The 20,145-nt window shown below is 35.4% G+C and overlaps 2 protein-coding genes across 10 annotated transcripts; both read right to left on the bottom strand.

Annotated features, from left to right (window-relative positions):
* Window positions 1–180: 180 nt before the first annotated feature.
* LOC128235037 (uncharacterized) lies at window positions 181–6,014 on the bottom strand. Of its 9 annotated transcripts, none has more exons than XM_052949734.1 (4): window positions 5,951–5,969; window positions 3,858–3,901; window positions 3,579–3,632; window positions 181–1,516 (listed from the first exon to the last, which is right to left on the bottom strand). In XM_052949734.1, the coding sequence occupies exons 2-4, from the start codon at window positions 3,863–3,865 to the stop codon at window positions 547–549; spliced, it is 1,032 nt and encodes a 343-aa protein (XP_052805694.1). In that variant the 5' UTR covers window positions 3,866–3,901; window positions 5,951–5,969; the 3' UTR covers window positions 181–546. The 9 variants fall into 9 exon arrangements, with proteins under 9 accessions (XP_052805694.1, XP_052805690.1, XP_052805691.1 ...); XM_052949730.1 differs by lacking the exon at window positions 5,951–5,969 and adding an exon at window positions 5,799–5,944; XM_052949731.1 differs by lacking the exon at window positions 5,951–5,969 and adding an exon at window positions 5,160–5,358.
* Window positions 6,015–7,174: 1,160 nt separating this feature from the next.
* Window positions 7,175–19,883, bottom strand: LOC128233409 (zinc finger protein ZPR1-like). The gene is made up of 15 exons (XM_052947075.1): window positions 19,722–19,883; window positions 17,185–17,346; window positions 16,769–16,853; window positions 16,473–16,543; window positions 15,472–15,558; window positions 15,189–15,231; window positions 14,358–14,443; window positions 13,959–14,012; window positions 13,025–13,091; window positions 12,290–12,450; window positions 11,425–11,535; window positions 10,178–10,267; window positions 9,475–9,543; window positions 8,930–9,040; window positions 7,175–8,894 (listed from the first exon to the last, which is right to left on the bottom strand). Exons 1-15 carry the CDS (start codon window positions 19,830–19,832, stop codon window positions 8,889–8,891), a joined length of 1,314 nt encoding a protein of 437 aa, XP_052803035.1. The 5' UTR covers window positions 19,833–19,883; the 3' UTR covers window positions 7,175–8,888.
* Window positions 19,884–20,145: the final 262 nt, after the last annotated feature.

Below are 20,145 nucleotides of genomic sequence, written 5' to 3' on the forward strand. Positions count from 1 at the left end.
GGGGACGGCAAGATGGATTTATTAAACAATTTTCGCATGTGGCTAGAACAGATATCTTCTCTTAACTAGTAACGTCCACGTTTTTGTGATCAATTAAATTAAGACCGGTATTTCAGTAAATGCATTTACATTATTACCTCCCTTTCCATGAGCACACGCAGGTTTAAGATGAACAAAAAATATCAAGGCATTAATTTATTTAATAAGATTTGAAAACAAGTATGTTGCATATGTTCGCACTTGTAAGAACAAGCGAAATATAATGAACTTGATGATCGTGCACCATTTGTCAGATTTTGTTGTCTACTGGAAATTGGTGTATTAATGATCGTTATTATACCAATTTATTAGTTTTTATTCACCATTGACTCATGAAATGGAATAAGTTGTTTATTGAACATGTGTCTGGAATGGACTGATTTCGTAAGAAAACCACCGAAATTTAGTCGTAAGCTCACGTTCTAATAATGACTGCCATCCTTAACAGAATGAGGTAATAGCACTTAAACGTAGTAACTATAAATATTGCATATAAACACACATAAGCTAGGTTTGCTGAACTAAAGTGATAATAGTTTCGGACGTCTTTGTCCTGCGCTTTGTTGCTCCACCCCTCTTGGTTGGCGCCGACAGAACGGGCGCCTTGAATCTCACAGATTTCTCAGCGCGACTGCCGTGTTCTGACTCTTTACGCGCGCGGCCGTCGTCGGATATCATTTCCGATGAGCGGTGGTGAATGTTAATCTCCGCCAAGGTGTGCTCCTGTCGATCCTGGCTCTTCCCCTTCCGCATCAAGGCCATCTGAGTAATGAACGGCGTCCCTATGTCCTCCTCATCGCTGTCATCTGTATGGACGTCTTTGCCTCTTTTCTTTGGCAACGGAAGTGATTTGTGGCTCTGCTCATCAATATCAGACTGAGCGGCAGACTCTAGCTTAGGTTTGTGAAACTCGTACCCTTTTTGGAGTTCAGAAACTTCCCGCTGTGTGAGTTTGGCGTACGGACGGACGGTGCTCTGAAACTCCGGCTTCGCGTCGGCCGCGTCTTCCCAGACGTTTTTCTTCCTTCTTGGCTTTACCGTGAATGCATCGATGGTGGTGAGGGTGGACGGCGTTCGTGCCCTTGAGCGCAACTGCCGCATGTAACTCGGCTTTTCCTCGTCCACCGTCGTCGGATAACCGTGAACGTCTTTTTCTGACTTCATTGAAAACGCCTTTCTAACAACGTCTGGTGAAGCCGGTCGCTCCACTAAAATAATTGGGTCGTGGTTTAGTACAGAGCTATTTTTCACAAAACATTTCATCTTATTGTTTATCTGCGCTTCCATCCTCCGTATTTCTGAGTTTATCTTCCTTAAGTGAGAGTTCAACATTTTGTCAGATTTTGAGTTCACGGAGACGAGGCAGTCCCCGAACCTGCTGACGCCCGGGTTACGCGCGGCGTCCATCGCACGTTCACGTTCCATGAGCGCGCGCCTTGACGTCATCGTCCCCATCCGCATTTCGCGTTCAAGTTTCCTGTAATATATAAACCTTGTTATTAAATATGGGACAGAACTAAGTAATGCCGTAGTCCTGTTTAGCAGTAAATACTATCTTAAAACAAATTAACAGTGTATTTGAAGGTGCTGAATTTGTATTTGGTAGTCAAGTTTAAGTGGGGACGTAGTTATTCTAAATGTAAAATGTCGTCACAGTGTGTCATAATAACATTATAAAAAAACCATTGAGTGCAAATCACATCCATACGAAACACGATGTTTAAGCAAGCATTATGATGTATTGGGTTTTTACCAGTTGTTATAAGCACAAAATCAATGTACACAAACACCATCAACTCACATGCACAATTCATTTGGCAACCTGTTAATACATCTCTGCGAAAGTACAAGTTAAGCTGGCATTAATGCATAACAAACCGTTCCGACAACACATCGCCGCCATAGTAGAGTGCGTACACCATATATACCATTCTACATGTTGTACAAAGAGACAGTACGCACTTCATACACACCATTCCACAGGTTGTACGACGAGACAGCACAGTGCGTACACCATATATACCATTCTACAAGTTGTATGAAGAGACAGCACAGTGCGTACACCATATATACCATTCTACAGGTTGTATGAAGAGACAGTACAGTGCGTACACCATATATACCATTCCACAGGTTGTATGAAGAGACAGTTCAGTGCTTACACCATATATACCATTCTACAGGTTGTATGAAGAGACAGCACAGTGCGTACACCATATATACCATTCTACAGGTTGTATGAAGAGACAGCACAGTGCGTACACCATATATACCATTCCACAGGTTGTACGACGAGACAGCACAGTGCGTACACCATATATACCATTCCACAGGTTGTACGACGAGACAGCACAGTGCGTACACCATATATACCATTCTACCGGTTGTATGAAGAGACAGTACAGTGCGTACACCATATATACCATTCCACAGGTTGTACGACGAGACAGCACGGTGCGTACAACATATATACCATTCCACAAGTTGTGTGAAGAGACAGCACGGTGCGTACACCATATATACCATTCCACAGGTTGTACGACGAGACAGCACAGTGCGTACACCATATATACCATTCCACAAGTTGTGTGAAGAGACAGTACAGTGCTTACACCATATATACCATTCTACAAGTTGTATGAAGACACAGTACAGTGCGTACACCATAAATTCAAGGCACGAAAATAAAACAAATATACATGTAGTGAGACACTCCTTGATGGCCATTTTGACCACTAGTTACAATTTGTTAAATAGCTTAGAAAATTTAGCAAAACCAAGACAAGAGCAATGCCCCCAAACAGTTCAGCCCAAGAATGGCCAATTAGACAACGACATGCATTTTACAGAGAAAATAGCATATATTGAAAAAGGCAGGGTAAATGGGGCTTAGTCACCCCTTGAAATTGATTTAAAGACATTTATATTCATATCAATGTATTTCCAGTGGTTGTAATGTCGATATTCGACAAAAACCAAAGTGATCTGATTATTTATGTTAAAACAAATTCACTTAATGTCCATGCCCATGTGTTATATGTCTTAGAAACATAAATACAGCTTACATGTTATGCAATTGCAACCTCATAACACAGTTCCGCTACGCAGTTAGAATCATGCACATTATTACTCCTACACAAATTCACATAATCACAATGGCTGGAAGTCTGGTTTTGGAGTCCAGTCGAGCGATCCAGGCCCAAAGTTGAAATTTTACACTAATTTGCCTTAAACTACGCTTTTATAAAATAAAACAGTATAAAGGATAAAGTTAACCATGGCTGTTAACCATTACATTATAACTTCGTGTGCACACCTTACATTAATATTAAATGATTCTGTTATATGCAAAGCATTTTATTTATTTTTTCAAATATTCCAGTACGGCTCACTCCGTGGTGGACCAGATTGCTAGACTGTTCAAACTTCAAGTAGCTGTGATGCCAACTTGTTACAATCTGAGAAAAGCACAACAATTATGAAGCAATGATGCAAGGCATAGCATCGCCCCGGCAGGACAGTGCGTGCTCTATGCATACCTCTGGGGCGTCGTCCCTTTGTCGACATCTCGAATTACGGGCTGAACACTGGTACTGACAGACATAAGAGTTTCGATGTAATATGATGTACAGAGATGTCGTTTTAACCTTTTTAAGCAGTACAAAAATCAAACCAATTCTATAAGGCAAGAAATTAAAATTACAACTTTTTGTAAAGCTGTTCGATTTAAAGACTCAGCGTCAATTTGTACTTAAATTGTTAAATAAAACAGAAGTATAAAACAGAGTATATATAAAGAATAGAAATAAATAAAATACCTCGCCATTTGTATCCACGACTATTATGCTACACTTCTGTATTCCTGAAAGAAATCATTTTCAAGTTAAATCACTAAATTGTTATTTAAAAGCAGAATATGCTGGACAACCGAATATTATTAATATACAAAATCCTCAATAACTGGAATATTATTAAAACCAAGTTCCAAAACTGGTCTGTAATATCCGTACAAACGCAGTAAATATTTGCCTTAATTCACTTTTATTAGCAAAAAGTCACAGTTCAAATATTGACTGTATAACTATTTAAGTATATTGTACGGGGCATGAACACATTGATTGTTGTGTTTAATCTGTTTCTCGTCCTTGAAAGCCAATTTGGTAAGAAGATTCAGATCTAACTCGCACGGTATTATATGTCACCGCTGTATTTATATATTTATATCTAATTTCAAAGCCTTTTCAACACAATTGTCATTAAACCGCAGTTATAAGATTGGTCATGTACCTCGTAATTGGCATTCATTGTTTAATAATTAAAAATACATAAATCATGATTGTGCAGTTTTGAAATAATACAGTAGTAGTATGATAGCAGGCGATTTGGAAAACAGAATCCTGCTGTTAGTTGCCAGTAATGATATAATACCAAATAGAATGGTTTCAGTATCATTAATATTAATTATTTGCATAAAACAGGCTTCTATTCCGCGAGCCCATGGATAGTTAGTGTATACAAAACACGACACACAATCGTCGACGCTCGTCCGTTTTCCTCTATCAAATAAGGTGTATAACTCAACAACTGAGATGGGTACCAAGTTTCATCGAAATATTTCAAATAGTGTCCGAGTTATACCACACTTAGCCGCCGCCGACGACGACAACGCTGACGGAAACAATATATGAAACAATATCTAGCTGCTTTCACGAACAGGAATTATGGTAAACTAAATAATAATTCAATTAATTTAATTCAACAAATAAGTCTATACTATAATAGAAGTATCTCAATTATATTTTGGAATAGTATCCGTTACCATTTAAAATGGTTTGACTTACATTATATCGAGGCCGATTATGAAAATGATACCTATTAGATGGGTGTTAATATTGTTGTACTTTTCACAAAACTAAGTAAAAAACTGTATAAAACGAAAGTTCATGATGTGAAATCGTTAATACAAAATGCAAACTCATTTTATGATTAAATAAATAATCAGGATTACGACACTAGCGCGTTAGTTCGGGCTTTCATACTTGGTCCATACTTATAATGCACAGGCTTATCCTGAATAATGTATGGCTCAAATGCGCCGCCATTGAAAATCGGAGACTCACAAGAATATTCCATCCATAGCAACTTGAGGGAATTTAATATCCGTTCAAATAGGATCAATGCTTGTCGCTTTTCTCTTCATTTCAGATAAACAAATTATAACAAAATGTAAAAATCTCTCGAGATTCACTGTGAAGAATGTTGACACATACATGAAGTATTATAGTCCTTGTGTTCGCGTGTTTGCACTGGGTATAACCACGCTGGTTTGTGCAATAAAGTTAAATCCTCAATATATAATCGCTGAATGGGCATACATCTATAGGCATTCATATCATCACAATTTTAAGTATTAAAAAGGCAGGCGGAACTCATAATAAAATTGTCACGATCTTATCAATGTTTTTGAAATCTTTATATCATTGCTTCAATAAAAGAAAAATTATAAAATAATTCAAATAGAGTTATGATATTAAATCAAATTTAATAATTTAGATAAATAAATTGTATACGTACATATGATAAAGTATTCCAAATTGACTTCTGGGTATGATTTTGCGCATAATATCCCAAACAAAAATTTAGACACATTCTCATTCTTTATATGATAAAGCATTGGTTATTGGCATGTTAAAAATAGCTGCGGATTTTTTTTTCTATAATAATTCAGTACGATAAAGAATATTGGTTTAAAAAGTTACCTGTACAATCCTTAAAAAATGACCGATCGCTTATCACCAATTCATGTCATATCCAAGTTCAAAATCTTATCTTAACTGTGAATTTATTAAAATCAAATGTCAACATGGATACACAGACGCACAACAATCGTATTTAATCAAAGCAGACTTACAAGTGCCCAGTTTACTAAACCCATTTACACCTAGTTAAGAACATCGTCCGTAGATCGATAGTGGTTGATATTATCATAAACTTATTTAGTGATTGATTTCTCAGATACGAATCTGCCGACTTTTTGATACAGTATTGTGAGTTATGACAGGCGGGGATTTAACACAGCGGGGGAAATGTTGCCTCTAACTTATAACACTCCATATTAAGATGAAGGACCATTTGAATTTGTCCTATTTTCCTCCAAGGCCCCATTTAAAGGTGTAGGATCAGTGGAATGGATTTTCCGTCGTCTGATTTAACAGTATTTATTAAAGTTCAATACAGTAATCCTTCAATAATAATAACCCAGTCTCTGGTCGTTCAATAGGTCATGACTATCTACGGAAAGGAAACGCATTTTTAGACTAATCCAAGCTATGTCTAGGCATTTGAACTTGCTAACAAGTATTTGTTTCACTCCCGACTGACAAACTACATACTTTTGATTAACAAGATCGCGGCGGAGCGATCGCTCTTCTATTCCTTTTTTTCTTGAGTCCGTCACCGGACATAACTCGACAATAATTAAGCCATAGTTATGAGCCTTGCTATACATCCCCGTATGACAAAATGTATCTTATATGGCAGCATATGTACCACGTTTCATCTTAATATATTGACGGTTAATGAGAAAGGACCAAGGTTCAATACATCGACTCTATTCTTCATAACAAGACCAGCTAAAAATAATCAATTCCATCAGTTGGAGCCAATGAACATGGTATACACACAAAATTCACGGAGAACATGCTGTCAATGTAATATTCGAATGCGCATTTTCAAATGCAAATTCACAAACATAGCTTGACTATCTGCAAAGACATTTGACCTTGAAAATGGTTGCTATGGAGTTCAAGATCTAATTTAATGATACAAAGAAGTTCTGGTTTCTAAGAGAATTCACTCTAAAATAAATAAATAATAAATCCACAGCTCTTTGGCTAAAACATAATTTTAGTATGAAAGTTTTCATTTCTGACATAGAGTGATTGATATTTGACCAGAGTACACATTCTTTCACAGCTATGTCTCGTAATGTTTACCATTCGGTGAAAATGCAATACTGTAATATTTTATTAAAACAATGTTAATGATTGTGACAACTTGTCATACATGGATGTATGTTGAAAATGAAAAATGGATCAAACAACACCACAGAAGAATCATTAGAAACAAAACTCTATTATAGTTGATCTTTATTAATCATAACAAAGACAAGTTCATATTCAATGTACAATAGGATGTATTTGTGGTGAAGAAATCGTTTTTCCCTACCCTTACCCATTCCACTATAACATTAATGCTAGTAACAAAGACCTCTGCTGACAAACATACAGAATTTCACTGACAATTCAAATAAAAAGTTTAAATGATAGTTTAAATTCCATTAAGATGTAACAGAAATTGAATCCCATAATATGCTTCAAAAACATATAGGTATAAAACAGCTAATGTAATCCAAGTCACCTGCTCATCCTCCACATTTAAGTAAAAATTAATAGTTAGCACCTAAAAGGCAAACATTGATAAAAAGATGCTCATAGAAAATTCAATCTTCAACTATTGGAATATACACACTTAATAACAAGCACTTATTGTGTGTAACAATAATGACAATTACAATCATTCATTTTTGTTTACATCAAAATAACTATATTGTATGCTTTGAATTAAAGAACATCAACTCATTAAAGTCCCAAATACTTGCTTTAAGACATTATCAAATTTACATCGAACGTGCACAGTGAAATAAAAAGTAAGTGAACATCATGATATAATTTTAAGGATATTGACATTATATTAAATGAAACCAAAAATTCACCATTATCTAATGCACAATGACATTATAGGCTTAAATAATTCATACACATGATCATCAATATAATACATGAACTTCAAAACTATTTCTTGGTAAATCAATAACACACATTTGTTATACAAAATCCGTACGAACTTTTTTTCATTAAAGAAATTCAAAACAATTTTAAAAATAAAATACCGGTATGCACTTTTTTTTACATTTTTAACATGTGATGATTGGGACTAGATTTATTTATCAATTAATGGTCAAATAAAACAGATATGGCGATACAACAATGCTATCACATGTGGAGATCATCTTTCACTCTGTTCTATGATTCTGCTGTTCCCTGTGTTCATGTGTTGAGTCCCAAGTTCTTCATTCTGTCAAAATGTCCCTATTTCTTGGAAGCTTATCATAGCTTTGTCTTATGTTATTTCACTGTACTTACAGCTTTTGGTTCCTGTGTTGCTTAATAAAAGTTACATATGAATTCATTCATGCCGGATGAATTTTTATGGAATTAAATCACCAACATCATGTCACAAGTTTTCTTGACATTTTGTTTCACACATGCTTTTCATATGATCGCCCATTAAAATTTTCTTAAATTTTACAATATTTTTTTGTAGTTGAATTTCAGTTTAAGATCAAAATAAAATTCCATTGTTATCACATTAATTCATATTTTCACTCTTGACTGCGCCTCTCGTGAAAATATTGATTTCTATGATCATATTGGAAAATCAATCTCTATCTTACACTAAAATTAAAAAAATATCCTCTCTATATTCATTTGTTGTAAAATCATTATTAAACCTTAACAAGTGATATGACACATACATCAGATTACAACTGCCCTTGATGTCCAGATGCATGTTTTTTTCCAGGGTTATCATGTGACCAGTAAATCTCACCAATTGTTTAGTAGTTATGAATATCAATATCAGAGCGGTCCAGAGACATGTCAACTATAATATCACAAATGGAAAAAGAATACTTCCTCTACATATATTCCTGCCATCATTCCTTATGACTTGGATATCTGATCATTCCTGCCATTATCCCTGATGAAGATGTCTGATCACTCCTTCTATCATCCCTGATGAAGATGTCTGACCATTCCTGCAATTATGCCTGATAATTCTCAGTGTTCATGTTGTTGAGTCCCAGTTCCTCGTTCTGTTCAAATGTCCGTTCATATTCATCTACCGTCATGTTGGGGTCTGATTCCGGGGCATACAGGTTCTGAAAGTAGGACCAATGATACAATGATTCATGGTTTGCTTCATTTATTAATACAAAAGAGAAGGGTGGTCTGGTAGTACAGCTGTGCCTCTTTCCACGAAGAGGTTGTGGGTCCGCTACCCACCACGCGAACTTTCTCATTGCCTCACTATATGGACCCTTATAATGGTTTCAAACCTAGAAACATGCTCGAAAAGATTCTATTAGCTATCAACTTTTGCCACAATGGAGTTAAAAGAAATTATTCAACAAGTTATTGATCCAAGGACTAATGATGCTTTATAAAAAACATTTTGAAAAAACAAATGCCAAATAGGAGCACAAGTTTCAAATAATTCAATAATTTTTTGTCTTAAAATGAAAATAAATTCATGATTTTTTTTACTCACTCTAATGGCAACTTTATGTAATAATCATTAATTTAGGAAACCAACCTGTAGATAACTGTTGCCCGTCATGTCGTCCAACACAATGTGCACATCCAGGTTCTCTCCACTCTTGATCTGGAAATAAAGGTAAGTAATGATTCATAATTCTAACACAGACATGAATAAGGCATCATTATTAGAAGTCAAATACGAATATTCAATGAATAATATAAATATCATTATCTACTTAAATATTTAGCCTTTTTAAAGCAAGTAATCCTGCCACTTGTTTAAAAACATATGCATTCACTTAGTAAGTCGTTGTTTAAGAACAAGGTTTGCAACAAAGCCTTATACCGTAACTAATTAGCGGTACTTCACTGACATTCTTGACCATCTTACTATAACTCTTTGTTAAAAGCGTCACAAATGTATCATGTATTATCATGCAAATTAATTGCCTACATATTAAAGGCCTTTCAGTGGATACCACCTGTTGCCACATTTAACACTGCATAGTTTCGACTCAAACCAATAATATTGCAATTGGAACTAAACGAAAATGTAGCAATTCTGGTGCGAACTCCAGCTCAAAAGTTTAATGCAGAATCTTGGAATGGTGCTATGATGAAGAGCATTTCATTTCTTCCGGTATCTAAGAGGCACTTATTCACATGTATAGAAATATAATGACATGCTTGAAAATGAACAAAGTAATTAATGAGATAAACAATCTTGTTGTATTATATCTCATTTAACTTGATCTTACCTTGTCGAGTTTATCACAGAACTCGTCTATTTGTGAGATTTTATCTTTCTGGCCGCTGTCTCCCATCATAAACGGGTTTGTTGCTCGAAGCTGTTGAGAAAAACATGCAGTATATGTATTCTGAGGATATGAAGCTGTTGAGAAAAACATGCAGTATATGTATTCTGAGGATATGAAGCTGTTGAGAAAAACATGCAGTATATGTATTCTGAGGATATGAAGCTGTTGATAAAAACATGCAGTATATGTATTCTGAGGATATGAAGCTGTTGAGAAAAACATGCAGTATATGTATTCTGAGGATATGAAGCTGTTGAGAAAAACATGCAGTATATGTATTCTGAGGATATGAAGCTGTTGAGAAAAACATGCAGTATATGTATTCTGAGGATATGAAGCTGTTGAGAAAAACATGCAGTATATGTATTCTGAGGATATGAAGCTGTTGAGAAAAACATGCAGTATATGTATTCTGAGGATATGAAGCTGTTGAGAAAAACATGCAGTATATGTATTCTGAGGATATGAAGCTGTTGAGAAAAACATGCAGTATATGTATTCTGAGGATATGAAGCTGTTGAGAAAAACATGCAGTATATGTATTCTGAGGATATGAAGCTGTTGAGAAAAACATGCAGTATATGTATTCTGAGGATATGAAGTAAGTTATGTGAACTACAGGAGCATATTTATTATTTCCCTGTAAATGCTTTGTTTAAAAAATATCTGTATTGCGTAACACATTTATAGAGAAAAGTTCATGGATAACCGTAAAGTCATGGAATCCTTGTTTGTGCAGATCTTACAATAGTTTTCTTTGTTTCTAATATTGTCTGTCAATCTGTCAAACCTACCAATACAATTAGGTCATCCCTTTGGACATCCAGCAGCCTATCAATAGTAGTGAATTATCTTGCAAAACCAGACATCTCTGAAGTAAAGTCAGATCCATGACCACTCCGACCTCCCCCTACAACAAGTTACCACACCCAGCTGTGTAATAAGGTCATCAAGTAGCCCCTCCAGGGTGGTAAACTTCCCACCACTACCGGACATCTCCATGGTGAAGTTTAACACATGACCTCTCCCACCTCCCCCTACAACAAGTAACCCCACCCACCTGCGTAGTAAGGTCATCAAGTAGCCCCTCCAAGGTGGTAAACTTCCCTGCGCTAACGGACATCTCCATGGTGAAGTTTAACACATGACCTCTCCCACCTCCCCCTACAACAAGTTACCCCACCCACCTGCGTAGTAAGGTCATCAAGTAGCCCCTCCAAGGTGGTAAACTTCCCTGCACTACCCGACATCTCCGTGGAGAAGTCAAGCTCTGGAATGTTCACACAACACATCTCACTCTGAAATGGAGGAAGGTCATATAAAATGAAATATCATAGTAAAGTAGCCAAACTTTTAATATTTGCAAGCCATGGCATGCTTTTTTATTGTTTTGGCTACATTTTGTACCCTATCCACTGCCAAAAAATGTTTCTATAAGATTGTTACAATATCATTATTGGTAAATGTTGGAGAAACTGCCTTGGCATGGTCAGCATAATGTTCCTGAGAACTCAAAGGGTGTTTAAAACAGTTTTTAGTGCTCAAGGTAACTCTTGTCCCAACATATATCAATAATTTATTAAGTGTCAGAATAATGTGGAATGACTTTAGTTCTACATGTATATACTAGAAGACTTAATTGTGAATATCTTAATTTAACTGATCCAAACTATCAATCTTCAATACCAGAGACATCATCATGGAATAGTAAAGTTCAACATCAATACATATTAATGATATTTCCTTTTCACAATGAACATGGGACATCCGTACAACATCTGTAACAATTTACAGGATGCTGGTTGTCATTCAACCTTTCAAATGACCTATTAAATGACAATATTTCTTCAATAAATAATAGAACAATGGTTGTATAACCCAATGACTTACTTTGACCTACTCCGACAAACAACCTCTATCATGTGACCAGGCGGAGCGAGGCTTCCATACACATCATGTAAATTATGCTAATTATATATATATAACAAGTAATGTAAGACATTAACCAAAAATATCATTAAAGTGCATGTAAACAAATAAAACACAGCATACCCTAAGCACGTCCCTAGAGAGATCACTGACATCTGTGATTTTGAGGATGATTTTCCGTCCCTTAGACTCGATACCCCCACCCCCCTTCACTTCAGTGTCTCGTAGCCCACAGGCATCGCAGTTCAACGCCATTATCACCACCTCCTTGAAGTGGGGGATGGCTAATAATAATGTTAAGGATCATTTGGATTCTTTATGTCCTTGTTGCATTTTTTTAGTATCAAAAGGGCAGTAAAGGTTTCAATATCATGAAACACTATTCACAAGTATTCAAGTCATCGGTGACAAAATGGTAAGAATTAAAACTTCAGAGAAGCCTGAATTGCAAAATGTGTACACACCCTTTGGTATACACACCCTTTGGTATTTTGTGAAAAAGAAGTTTTGAAGTAAATTAGAATTAGTTATTAGAACAAGTCATAATGAATTCAACTCTGTAAACAAGAGCTGTTATCCTTTTCATTAAAAAAAATGACATAACTGGACAATTATTTCAGCCAGAGTTATGGGCCTTGCTATATGTGTGTATTGTCTCTGGGAATAGGTCTACCGAGTGTTATTAGAAGATCTCAAACATTTTTTTCAATTATGGCCCAGATGAATGTTTTGAATGATGAAGTTGACCACCACACTAAACCTTTGACAATACCTTCACTTTTTTTTTCTTCAAAAACAGACAGCTGAAAATCTAGCCGACCAAAATTGTACAAGTTTTAAATATAAAACCAAGGATACCAACAAGCTTCATGTTCACCTGGCAGGGTGAGTTACAACCAGGACAGTTGCTAGGAAACATTAGAACCTGCAATCACAACATACATAATATCAATCCCTGGCACCCTGTATGAAAAATAGCTAGATTTTAACTACTCTCTTTTTAAGAAGTTTGTTTCATTTCATTTACTAGTCATATTGTTATGTTATAAATAACTGAAAGTTAATATACATGCATTTGAAAATACAATGAAGATCTCAAACATGTTATCATTATTTGTTATCATCCTGTGACAAGGGTGAAGGCAATGATTATTGTACAGGAAAGGGAAATAACTGTGTTGAGTTTGACACAATATGGGACTCATGCCTTCATCCCATGCCACGATGGCATTTTAAACATTCATTGGTACAGAATTCAACATGATAAGAGTTTCCCACTTACTTTGCCAGAAAATGAATAATTCTCTAATTTAAAATACATCTTATCATCAACAGAAAGAAATGAATAGGACTAGATAGCTGTATAGTTTGTATTTGACAGAATCATTTCAGTCTACACAGACTAAGAAAACTTCCCTACATGTGATCCTTAGAGAAAAATCAAAAAATGCCAACAAACTGTAGGTTGTTTTTTCAGTTTAAAAGAGACATAACAAATCATTCATATAGTCAGAGATATGGGCCTTGCATTAAATGTGAAATTGTCTCCAGCTACACATGTACCAAGTTTTTTTTTAATATCTCGAACGTTTTTTGAGTTTTTGCACAACAACGACGCTGGTGACGATGATGACACCAGGGCTATGACAATATCTTATTTTTTTAAGGAAAACAGACAAGCTTTACATGAAATGAACTTTGTACTTTGTGAACTGACAAGCCTTGTGGGAGAACTCTCATGGTAAACATTCAACTACAATGCTGATGTTTCGGTCATGCCTGCATTCCTTACCTCATCTTTAGCATGGAATTCCTGAGGAGCATCTTCCCGTGGCGCCTCCTCAACCTATACACGGGGTTCAAACATATGTTGTAGTTATCATCACAAAAGAAGTTTAGATAAAGTCTATATTGAAATTATGTCAAAAATATATGACATTTGACTTGAATTGTATGCTTATAATCTTGAGGAATTGAGTCAATGCAAAACAACAGAGGTTCCAAACAATATGCTAATAATTATAAGTCAAAGTCAAACCGCAGTTTCTAAAAAATATTTTTTAGCTTTCATAATGAATCTAGGCATCACATATTAAATTCACAAAGGACATAATGGGTCCACTTTTGATATAAATGTGTGATTTGATAAACATGACATTTACACAAATTGTTATTGTCTGAAAGGCCTGACCTGTTCCTGCAGGCCCAACGCTGCATCTTGTGCCTTCGTCCTTTTGTAGTGGACCACCTTAGATTCTGGATCAGAACTCGGGGCAAATGTGAAAACACAGTCAAGGCAAATAGTTCACAAACGTATTACAGTTATTTTATTGTTTAATCATTTCCTGTACTATCTAAGGATTTATTGCATTTTTCCATGTGTTCATATTGGAGGGCATAAGAACATATTCTGTGAAGCGCAATTGGAATAGAAAAGCTGATAACTGTAAAGACTTATATCATTGGTTAGATGACTTCACTCTTAACCAATCGGAGTACAATATTGAAATAAAATATTGATGTCATTATCCCTTCCTCCCTTCTATATGAAAGTCTAGTTTTCTCTATACAAAAGAGTAGGCAAAGTAAATATTAATTTATGAATGTTACGATTTTGTGGAGAATATATTGAAGGTTCTTTTACTGTTATCATTTTATAAGCAACTTACCCTATTTCTCATGTAATAGCTATTCCTTTTTGCAAGCGAATAAAGTTGATAACTTCAGTTGCCAGACTTTTGCTTATTTCTTATTGTGATGAATATTTATGTCAGATATAAAAACAGAAGGAATGATCATGTTTGTTTTTGTGTTCATGCAGTATGAACACAGGAAGTCATGCTTGCCAATTTCCCTAGAATGTAAAATGGAGTTTGCTTGTGTTCATACTGCATGAACAAACGAAAAATGTAATATAATACTTAAGTAGCAGATATATTTTACTGCTGTGTCAGTGCTGACACAAGCTTTGATGATAGTAGTAATGTGTAAGTATATGGCTTTATTCACGTGAACAAAGGATATGGGTTCTCAATAAAGCTGTTCCCACTTGGATCATCCACAACCTGCAGAAAAAATAACACACTTGGTCACATATAAAAAGATATGAAAATAATACTCACTGTCATCTATATAACAAGAAATACTGAATACTTGAAAAGTGACAGTAAGACACTTGTTGAATATAAAATCTTCTCCGAACAAATCATTTATCTTCAATATAATAACAAAAAAAAAATTGTTCCGCTTTATTAACAATTGTTTCTTTAAACCTGCAACTTGAGACTTCAAGCTGGACCACTAACCATATGAAAGGGTTGTTGACATGTCTTCAACTGCTCTAGCTTGCCTATGAAGGTATCAATCTTTGCTGCATCATCTGGGTGCTGGATCTAGAGAAAAAAAGCATGTTGAGAAACTACCTGCTTGTGAGCTGACATTTAGATTTCTTTCCATTTATTTTTAATTTATTTCCTAAAAACAGATCAGAGTTTTTTTCGTGTATTTTTGGAAAATGATCCTAGAGTATTAGCATTTCCTTGCAAAGATACTTTCAGAAATTTCTTATTGATTTGTCTAAGAGTCATTGAAATACTAGTCTACATGTACATTTCCCCTTTTACAATTTATGATTCAGCATATAACATGTGTAACCTGTTGGGAATGCCCATAATTGTTCTATAAAAGTTCATGCTATTTATCCTTGACCTATCAACTCAATTATTATCACTTCTAACCATGCCCAATGTGTATACCAAGTTTATAGACCCTTCACAAAGTTGGTCAAAAGTATTTGAATGGAAACGAAAGAGTGATGCAGACGACACAGCCAAAGCAATTCCCATGTGACTACCATGCTGCGCAGGTTAGTCAAAAACATAGACATACATACTTTATGCTTTCAAAATTTGTTAAATGTAAACTAGTTTAAATGCAACAAAACATTATTAAATCCAACAGTCAAACATTGATTTCTCATTTTCAGCAACAGAAGGTCAGTTATTTTCTCCAGATTGGGGCGAACCTATGGGAAATTTTAAGTGTTTTTTCCACAGCTTTGAAAATTGGGCTTAAGGAAAATAGACAGTATGATTAAGCAATTGGGAATGGGGCCAAATTTTTACTGGTTAAATTGGTCAGCAATAAACATACTGATTTCCCACTTCAAATCCTGTCAGGGGAATGGACATTCCAGAGGTAAACATTGGTGAAATCTTCAAAGTAATTTTAGCATGGAAGGCACCAATTAAAAGCTAATGATGTAGAGAGTATAAACATTTTAAAGACCTACTTATCGGGCACCTACCCTACGTAAGATCTGGTCCTGATTGAGGCCCTCTATCACTCTGTCAATGATGCCTTCCACTGTGGTCAGTGCTGAAATGAATATCATGGTGTTTTGTATGTGTTTTTTTTATCAGGTTTCATAATTAAAACAAAGCAATGGGAAAAGCCAAGGACAAGCAACATTATATATATCTTTTCTAGATAATAGTACCAGGAAAATATGAAATATAATATTATAAAATATAATTTTTAAAGGAGAAATCTGGACTTAAAATACTATTTATACTAATTGAAAGTTGTAGCTAAAGACTGTACCTCCTTTATTTGGTGGAGCCTCAAAGTCGAGTTCTGGGATGGAGACTGTGGCTGTGTCAGTCTGCACAAACTGACGATTAAGATCCTGAAATAAACAAAGAAAGATTGAAACGCTGTAGAGATGCATGTATGTGGTCAAAGATTAAAGTTTTCCTTCCTCTGATACCTCTATTTAATCATCTGATGCTACCTTTTTAAAAAGAGAAAGAGACCCAGCAGCTAGTTAAATAGACAGGACAGCTTCCAAGCAGCAAGTTTAATAGATTGGAACTGATTGACTTTCTGCCAGGCATGCGTCTGGTCATATAGGATAGGAATCAGGAGTTAAGATGTTTCATCTAGGTGTCTCATAAGTCACACGGATTTAATTGAGAGGGTTGAGACTAAAACAAACACATTATTTTACTTGACTTTACCTTTACATTGGTGATCCTGACGGTGTATTTAACGCCCTTGTCCTGTATCCTCCCAGCTGGCTGCAACTCAGCATTTGAGTTCCCGCAGTGCTCACACTTGAATGATGACACAATCACTTCACGAAAAAATGGGATCTTAGTGAAAAACAATCTTGTCATCCCCTGAAACAAGCAAATGAAATGGGTTCACACATAGCACTTTATTTTACATACCACTAAATTATAAGAACAGGGGAAATTTTAAACCTGCTAAGAAAATCAGAGGAGGTTGCCCTCAACTAGGGGCATTGACTGTCAGTAATTGATCATGTTGATGGTAGATAAATGTGTAGTACAACCAATCCTGTCTCTATCACACACACACACACACATACACACACATGACTGGTTGCCATATAATGGTTTGGTACCTAAAACTAGCTGGTACTTAGATAATAAATAATAAATTCTAAAGTGTTTCTTCATCATTAATTCATTATTTAAACAATACAATAAAAACGTGCACGATAACTAAGATATTACAAACATCCTTTGTGTACGTTTGCTATCCAATATAAAGGACATTCTTTTTACATGTTATCAAAGTTACAGTAAAGCCATAATTTAGGTACAGCCATAAGACATTTCAAAATGACTGCCAGAACGACTCATAATGTAATACAGATGTTTAATTTACAGTTTAATATTTGAATTATTTTATTTCACAATAAGCCAAGAGATGAATAACATTTTGAAAGCGCTGAGGACTGAATGACTGGGATTTCTTTTTCTAACAGAAACGATAATATCCCCAAAAATGATGAGAAATCCGTAATCATTACAAGGGCTAGAAGTTTATTCAAAAGCTTTAATTGTACAAGAAAAATTGGAAACAGTATCTAAATCCTTATCATTACATTTGCTTTTGCCTTTGCTATGAAGTCACTTGATATTTGTTTTGGTGTTTCGTAAACATTTACAGTGAATTTGTTGGTTGACAGTAATGTTGGGAATCGGTTCCAATTTCGACTACCCATAATCGTTTCCAGTAACCGATTATCAATGATAGTACAATCGGTTTCTGATATAACATTAAGTGTAGTTTTATTCTTGTACAATAACTTGTTTTCCTTACTATGCTTATGCTACGTGTATGTTTGAAGTTTATTAGTGATGTTATTCCTTTCAGCCATATACTAAACTATAACAACTGAACACATCAAAATGTATAAATGAACTCAAGAGAGAAAGATTGGCAAAAATGAACTGAGCATAAAAGAGACGTTTTTTTAGAGACGAAATGCAAGTGTAAACCAGTCTGAAACTTTTTGTATTGTACAGCAGCTTTTTTTTTACAATCTTAACAGGAAACATTCATTCGCAAAATGCATCACATTTCACAAAAATTAGTTTGACAAAGATTGTATCGCTCTTATCATCTAAATAATATTTTTAATTCTACTTAATTCTAAGGCCCAATCTTCAAAATCACACGGCTTTCACTGTCAGGTTGAAAATTTGATGCATGTTTATCTTTCCAGTGAAGATATTTTTTTATGAAAAATTTACAATATACTAAAAACATGGACCTATAAACCATGGATTGGCAACTCTCATCTGTGTTAATGGGATAATCTCAAACTCACGCTTGCAGCAGGATTTCATTCCGAGATCTTACCGTGTGGTCATTTTCGAGAAGTCCGACATCGGCCGAATATAAACTTGTAGGAAAACATTAATTAAAATTGACTCAAATGCGTGGTACTTTCATTTGAGTTGATAATAGTCCAATTGAATCTGATTTAAATCACAGTTATTAATTATAATTAAATCTATAACGAACAAGGCATTATTAGCAGAGTTGGCGGAAATAACCAAAGATCACCGTTAATCACCGATCGGAGATTCGGAGTGATTTTCCGATATTTGCCGAGCGCGCGCTAAGGATTGTGGGTAAATTATTATTTCTTATCGTTTCACCCATATGGGGCAGTTGCCAATCCATGGTTTATAGGTCCGTGCTAAAAATCACCAGCATTGAAGACAAAATAGTGCCATAAATGTGTTTTGTTCCAAGTAATATCTGTCTTAACTGGTAGGGAGCCTTATAAATGAGCAACGAACACTACAAAAAGTAAGGATGTGATATCTTGATACTGATAACAATACCATCAATAATCATCTGCATTATTGTTATTAAATATAATGTTTAATTATTTTAAAAGCCATGGAGGATGAGTGTGCTTGGAACCTATGATCACCAGACCAACAGCACAGCACTCTAACCAAATGAGCTACCCACGCAGTGGATATATGCTCCCCAAATAACTTTCAGTTTCAGGCCGACCCCAGGAACTCTGCCATTTCTTTCCAACACCAGTCAAGTTAACATTGGAATAAAAGTACAGCAGGTCCGGGTTTCGATTCGAACACCGCAGTACTAGCATCGCGCTCTTACCCACTGAGCTAACCGAGCGACTGGTTCTTACCCCCACACACTACATACATGTATGTTGACAGTATCCGAAATATCCGGACACCGCTCTACTTTGAGTTACCTGTTTTTCGCAATTCACACATAAACTTTCTATTTCTGTCACTTCAGGATCATCTTCTTCTGCATTAATGTTTCTAAATAAAGGTTTCTTATGCTCGACACTTGAAGCCATACTTTTTTATTCGGTTAAATTAAATATCTAGAACAATCTCCAACGTGCAGGCAGCAGACAACAATTCTTAATGTTATTGTTTGTACATGGTAAACAGCTTCAAACCGGCCGGAGCAAGAAACAGAACTTTATTGACACGCGCTGTCCCAAAATAAACCTATACAATCAATACTTATTGTAATTGATGCCAAAGAAATAAATTGACAGCAAATATATGTTCATCCTCATGCCAGTAAACTCCAAATAACTGATTCATGCTAAAATCAGCTTCAGGACTAGTCAACACTTCTTAACGCACCCATTAATTTTGAGT

Source organism: Mya arenaria, chromosome 5 (assembly GCF_026914265.1).
Source record: "Mya arenaria isolate MELC-2E11 chromosome 5, ASM2691426v1".
NCBI classification, from domain to species: Eukaryota; Metazoa; Mollusca; class Bivalvia; order Myida; family Myidae; genus Mya; species Mya arenaria.

Coding starts and splice junctions, on each gene's coding strand:
- LOC128233409 (XM_052947075.1), bottom strand. CDS start 19,832: ATGGCTTCAAGTGTCGAGCATAAGAAACCTTTATTTAGAAACATTAAT. Junction 13,092..13,958: donor AATTCCATGCTAAAGATGAG/GTAAGGAATGCA, acceptor TTGTGATTGCAG/GTTCTAATGTTTCCTAGCAA. Junction 9,041..9,474: donor CGGGCAACAGTTATCTACAG/GTTGGTTTCCTA, acceptor TCCTACTTTCAG/AACCTGTATGCCCCGGAATC.
- LOC128235037 (XM_052949734.1), bottom strand. Junction 1,517..3,578: donor AAAGGGACGACGCCCCAGAG/GTATGCATAGAG, acceptor TATATATTACAG/GAAACTTGAACGCGAAATGC.